Below are 6619 nucleotides of genomic sequence, written 5' to 3'. Positions count from 1 at the left end.
CCCCTTACAATAGCCAAGATGTGGAAGCAACCCAAATGCCTATCAATTGACGAGTGGGTAAAAAAGTTGTGGTTCATATACACAACGGAACATTACTCAGCCATAAAAAGAAAAAACCCCCCACAAAATCTTACCATTTGTGATAGCATAGATGGACCTAGAGGGTATTATGCTAACTAAAATAAGACAGAGAAAAACAAATATCATATGATCTCACTTATATGTGGAAGCTAAAGAACAAAATAAATGAACAAAATTGAAACAGACTCATAGACACAGAGAGCAGACTGATGGTTGTCGGAGGGGAGAGGGGCTAGGAAATGGGTGAAAAAGGTGAAGGGATTGAGAAGTACAGATCGGTAGTTCAAAATAGTCATGGGGATCTAGTACTGTAATAACTGTATACAGTACCAGTTGACTACTGGAAATATCAGGAGGAACACTTTGTAAAGTATATGATTGTCTAAACACTCATCTTTACACTTGAAACTAATACAAAATAATATTGAATGTAAACTGTAATTAAAAAACAAAATTAAGATATGAATTAACAAAAAGTGATCTCATACTTTGTACCACTTTTTACTAATTAATTTTTGTAGTGTTTTACAAACAGTTCATAATATTTACACACACCAGAGATCGTTTGATTGAGGCAGAAGGGAAAGTGGGGTTGAAGCCAAGTAAACAGGCTTGGACTGAGGAGAACCTGCCCCTCGAGTAGCAGGTGGCAAGGCTGACTCACCTGTCTTGCTCCTACAACTCTCCCTTCTCCACTTCTCGTGTGTGTCCTAGATTCCTGGTGCACATGCTCGCGTGTACACATAAGGCATGGAGGAAGGGGCACTTTAAAGGGATCCAGGTAGGACAGTGCTTACACCAGGAAAAGGAACTATTGGTGGTTGGGCCAGCTGGGGTAAAGGTCATCCTGATGCTGGGGTGGGTGTGGTCCCCCCTCCTCTGACAGGAGCCAGGAACACAGAGCTGAACAATGTCAGGGTCCCTGCCCTCCAGAGCTCCTTGTCTATTGCGGCAGGGAGAGAGGTGAATCAAAAGGCTCTGCCTTCCGCAGGCTGGGCCCAGTCCTACCTGTCCAGCATGGTCTTGTAGCTGAGCACTCCCGAGATGAGGTTGGCGGCAAACCTGCAGAGAGAGATGAGGCCTTATCCTCTCCTCTCAGGGGCCCAGGCTCCCTCTCTGTCTCCAACCTCCCCCTCTGTCCTTCCTTAAGGCCTGAGCACACGTGTCCTCCCCGAGCCCAAGAGGCTGCTGCAGCGGGGGCTGCTTACCTGATTGCAGCAGGCCACAATGATGTGCTCCGGCTCAGGCATGACGCTGCTCTTCTGGGCCACCAGCGTGTCCTGGATGTGGCCAGGGAGGCGGTAGGAAGAGAAGAGGCCATAGTATTGCTTCATACAGAGCTGCTGCCCTGACAGCTGGCCCTTGGCACAGTCAGTGGGGATGGAGTGACTGGAAGGGGAGAGTAGGGAGCGAGGCAGGAAGTCAGAATTGGTTCTACTGCAACTTGATTAGGCAAAGCGGGGCACAGAAACGAGAACGGCACTGTGATGGCCGTCAAGGAGCTTAAATCTCCACTGTTTAAAGGAGTGGAATGCCCATTTCCATGGCCAAGAGGATCCTCAGGGATTTCCCGCACCTTCATTAGTCTCCCTCCTCCCTGACTAATGCACTTCAGTGCAGATCTTACTGTTTTAGCCCCCTTTGCCTTTGCTTATGCTGATCTTTGCTTAGCATGCCTTCACCCCCACCTTGTGCTCAGCTAATTTGTTTAGAAAACCCCTTCTACCCCTTCACCTCTTCTAGAAGCCTCTTCTGAGTTCAAGGCAGAATATTCTCTTTTCCCTGTGGCCTCAGCCTGTCTTGTGTCCTTCCTCCCCCCCTTTCCCTCTTCCTCTCCCTCCTCCTCTTTCTTCCCCCATATTTCTCTCCCCTTCCTTCCCTCTAACCTTTCAGACAACAAATGTTATCATGCACTCCTTTGTGCTAGGCACCATTCTGGGATCTGGGGGGATATGGCAGCAAACAAGAGATGAGTTTCCTGTTCTAAGGGGCGCAGGTTCTAGAACATGGGAGTGGGGCACAGATAACAAGCAGCAAACTGGTAAATGGGAGGGTTTCGGGTAGGGAGCCAGGGTGACAAGGAGGCGTGGCCAGGGACAGGCTTTCTGATGACTGGGATATGTGAGCTGAGCCATGAGGGTAAGGGGCAGCCATGAGAAGAGCTGGGGCCAAACAAGGTGACTGGGTGGGTGTTTCACCACCCCGCTGCTACAAGTGTGAGTATTAAACTGAACTGTAAAGACCAACCCACAACATGGGGCGCTTACAGAAACATTTGTAACAGGAGTCTTATGTCTTTGAATCTAATAATAAGAGTGGTCTCATCACATGTTAGAACACAAAACAAGTCAATACATTTAAGAAGACTGATCATGTCAGACATCTTCTCGGACAACAATGTTTTGAAATGAGAAATCAATTTTTAAAAAAGTGAAAAACACACAACACATGGAGGTTAAATAACATGTTATTAAACAATGAACGAGTAAACAATGAGATTAAGGATGAAATAAAAAAAATACCTTAAAACAAATGAAAATGGGAACACAACAACACAAAATCTAAGGGACACAGCAAAAGCAAACCTACATCAGAGGAAAAACCATAGCATTACAGGACTACCTCAAAACAACAGGAAAAATATAAAATAAACAACCAAACTTTACACCTAAAAGAACTAAGAAAAAAGCCCAAAGACAGTAGAAGAAATAAAATAATAAAGATCACAGTGGAAATATATGAAATACAGCCTAAAAAATACAAAACAATGCAACCGATTTCTGAATATTTATTTATTTTTCTGTTATTTAACTGAATCTATTTATCAGTTAATAGTAACATTTTGGTGAAATCTTTAAGATTCTCAATGAAACTGAGAGCTGGTTCTTTGAAAAAATAAACAAGATTGACAAACCGTTGATCAGACTCTTCAAGGAAAAAAAATAAAGGGCCCAAATAAATAAAATCCGAAATGAAAACCAAAAAGTAACAACTGACACCACAGAAATACAAAGGATTATAAAAAATATTATGAACAACTACTAGTATATGTCAACCAATTGGACAAAGTGGAAGAAATGGATAAATTCCCATAAACATACAATCTTCTTAAACTGAATCAGGAAGAATCAGAAAATCTGAATAGACCAAACACAACTAATGAAATTGAAGCAGGAATCACACACTTCCGACAAACCTGAGTCCTGGGCCAGATGGATGGCTTCACAAGTGAATTGCACCAAATACTCAAAGAAGAAACAACACCTAACCTTCTCAAACAATCCCAAAGAAATCCAGAAGAGGGAAGACTTCCAAATTCATTTTACAAGGCTAGCATTCTCCTAATTCCAAAACCAGGTAAGGACACTATAAAGAAATAAAATTAAAGGCCAGCCCTAGCCGGTTTGGCTCAGTGGACAGAGTGTTGGCCTGCAGACCAAAGGGTCCAGCAATACATTAAAAATATTATATACCATGATTAAATAGGATTTATTCTAGGGATGCAAGATTGGTACAATATATGCAAATCAATAAATGTGATATACCACATAAACAAAATGAAAAATAAACCATATAACCATGTCAATAGATGCAGAAGAAATCATTTAATGGAGTCCAGCACCCATTTATGATAAAAACTCTCAGTATAGTGGGAATAGAGGTGTGAGAATAAACAAGTAATCTTTTCTGTCAAAGAACAGTAGGCAGCTGCCATTTTGGCTCATGGGACTTGGCAGCCGCCGTGTCAGCTGTATGACTTGCAGCTCCCTGGGAGTGGCCATCTTGAAACAGCAAAGGCCCACCCCTTTCTTTGAATTAGCCAATCGTGAAAGACTGTGCGCCTGAGCTCCAATCAAGAGTGAGGGACAGGTCACGTGCATCAGGATCAAAAAGCCGCGCAGACCGCCTGCTCAGTGTGCGTGTGCTCCCGGACCATGTGCTGTGCACCCTCCTGCAGGAGGAAAGATGTTTGCCTTGCTGCCTGGCTTCCCAGTGTGCTTTGTGTTCTACCAGGACCCTTGAATTTGGAGGCTTGCCAAATCAGACAAGAAAAATAAAGATAAAAGGCATCTGAATCGGAAAGAGAAGTAAAACTGTCATTATTTGCAGATGATATAATTCTGTACATAGAAAACCCTAAAGACTCCACAAAAAACTACTAAAACAATTGTATACATTCAGTAAAGAAGCAGGATACAAAATAAATATTCAAAAATTGGTTGCATTTTTATATATCAGAAATGAACTATCAGAAAGGGAAACTAAGAAAGCAATCCCACTTACAATCATCAAATCAAATAAAATATGTAGGAATAAATTTAACCAAGGAGGTAAATTTATACTTGGAAAATTATAAAACACTGAAGAGAAAATAAAAATTAAACCAAACATGTACCATGCTCATAGATTAAAAAAATAATAATAATAACATTGTAAAAATGTCTGTACTACCCAAAGCAATCCATAGATTCAACACAATTCCTATTAAAATAACAATGGTGTATTTCACAGAACTAGAACAAATAATCCTAAAATTTATATGGAATCACAAAAGACCCCACATAGCCATAGCAGTCTTGAGAAAGAAGAACAAAGTTGGAGGAATCACGCTACCTGATATCAAACAATGCCATAGTAATCAAAACAGCATGGTATTGGCATAAAAACAGACATCTAGATCAATGGAACAGAATAAAGATCTCAAAAATAAACCCATGCCCATATGGTCAATTAATACATGACAAAGGAGGCAAGAATATATAATGGGTTAAAGACAGTCTATTCAATAAATAATATTGAAAAAAATTGAACAAGATATAAGCAAAAAAAAAAAAATGAAACTAGGCCACTTTCTTATACCACATACAGGAATAAACTCAAAATGGATTAGGCTTAAGTGTAAGACTCGAAACCATTAAAATCTTAGAAGAAAAGACAGGCAGTAAAATCTTGGGTATTTCTTGTAGCAATATTTTTTTCACATATATCTCCTTGGGCAAGGGAAACAAAAGAAAAAATAAACAAATGGGACTATATCAAACTAAAACGTTTTTGCCCAGCAAAGGAAGCCATCAACAAAATGAACAGACAACCCACTGAATGGAGAACATATTCTCCAACAATACATCTGATAAGGGGTTAATATCCAAAATGTATAAAAAGCATATACAACTCAACACCAAAAAAGCAAACAATCCATTTTAAAAATGGGTGAAGGACCTAAATAGACACTTCTCCAAAGAGGACATACAGAGGCCCTATAGACATATGAAAAGATGCTTAACATCACTAATCATCAGAGAAATGTACATTAAAGCCACAGTGAGATATCACTTCACACCTGTCAGAATGGTTATCATCACTAAATCAACAACAAAAAAAGTGTTGATGAGAATGTGGAGAAAAGGGAAACTTTTTTCACTGTTGTTGGATTTAGAATTGGTACAGCCATTATAAAAAAACAATATGGAAGTTCCTTGAAAAATTAAAACCGTAACTGCCTTATGACCTCATCATTCTACTTCTGGGAATATATCTGAAGAAACACAAAACACTAATTCAAATGAATAGATGCACCCCCACGTTCATTGTAGCACATGTATAATTGCCAAGATATGGAAGCAGCCCAAGTGCCCATCAATAGACAAATGGATGTAAAAGTGTTGGTACATATATACAATGGGATTTTACTCTACCATGAAGAAGAATGTAATCTTACCATTTGCTACAGCATGGTTGGACCTAGAGAGTATTATGCTAAGTGAAATAAGTCAATCAGAGAAAAGCAAGTTTTATTAAGTATATTAAATAATAAGTATATTATTTCAGTTATATGTGGAATCTAAAGAACAACAGTAATGAATAAACAAAACAGAAACATACTCATAGATGCAGACAGTAGACTGATAGCTGTCAAAGGAGAGGGGAGCATTGGGGAAATGGGTGGAAAGGGTGAAGGGATTGAGAAGTACAGATCGGTAGTTCAAAATAGTCATGGGGATCTAGTACTGCCCATCAATAGACAAAGGGATGTAAAAGTGTTGGTACATATATACAATGGGATTTTACTCTACCATGAAGAAGAATGTAATCTTACTATTTGCTACAGCATGGTTGGACCTAGAGAGTATTATGCTAAGTGAAATAAGTCAATCAGAGAAAAGCAAGTTTTATTAAGTATATTAAATAATAAGTATATTATTTCAGTTATATGTGGAATCTAAAGAACAACAGTAATGAATAAACAAAACAGAAACATACTCATAGATGCAGACAGTAGACTGATAGCTGTCAAAGGAGAGGGGAGCATTGGGGAAATGGGTGGAAAGGGTGAAGGGATTGAGAAGTACAGATCGGTAGTTCAAAATAGTCATGGGGATCTAGTACTGTAATAACTGTATACAGTACCAGTTGACTACTGGAAATATCAGGAGGAACACTTTGTAAAGTATATGATTGTCTAAACACTCATCTTTACACTTGAAACTAATACAAAATAATATTGAATGTAAACTGTAATTAAAAAACAAAATTAAGA

General features: G+C 39.4%; 1 protein-coding gene across 1 annotated transcript in view; it reads right to left on the bottom strand.

Annotated features, from left to right (window-relative positions):
* CHAT (choline O-acetyltransferase) overlaps positions 1-6619 on the bottom strand; it is a 60857-nt gene that overhangs the window by 44485 nt on the left and 9753 nt on the right. The window contains exon 5 of the mRNA XM_006757157.2: positions 1090-1143. Coding sequence (XP_006757220.1) covers positions 1090-1143 — 54 coding nt within the window. The remainder of the gene's footprint in view (positions 1-1089; positions 1144-6619) is intronic.

Source organism: Myotis davidii, unplaced genomic scaffold (genome assembly GCF_000327345.1).
Source record: "Myotis davidii unplaced genomic scaffold, ASM32734v1 scaffold854, whole genome shotgun sequence".
Taxonomy (NCBI): domain Eukaryota; kingdom Metazoa; phylum Chordata; class Mammalia; order Chiroptera; family Vespertilionidae; genus Myotis; species Myotis davidii.
The sequence above is the reverse complement of the archived record's forward strand: the minus strand, read 5'-3'. Positions and strand labels throughout refer to the sequence as shown.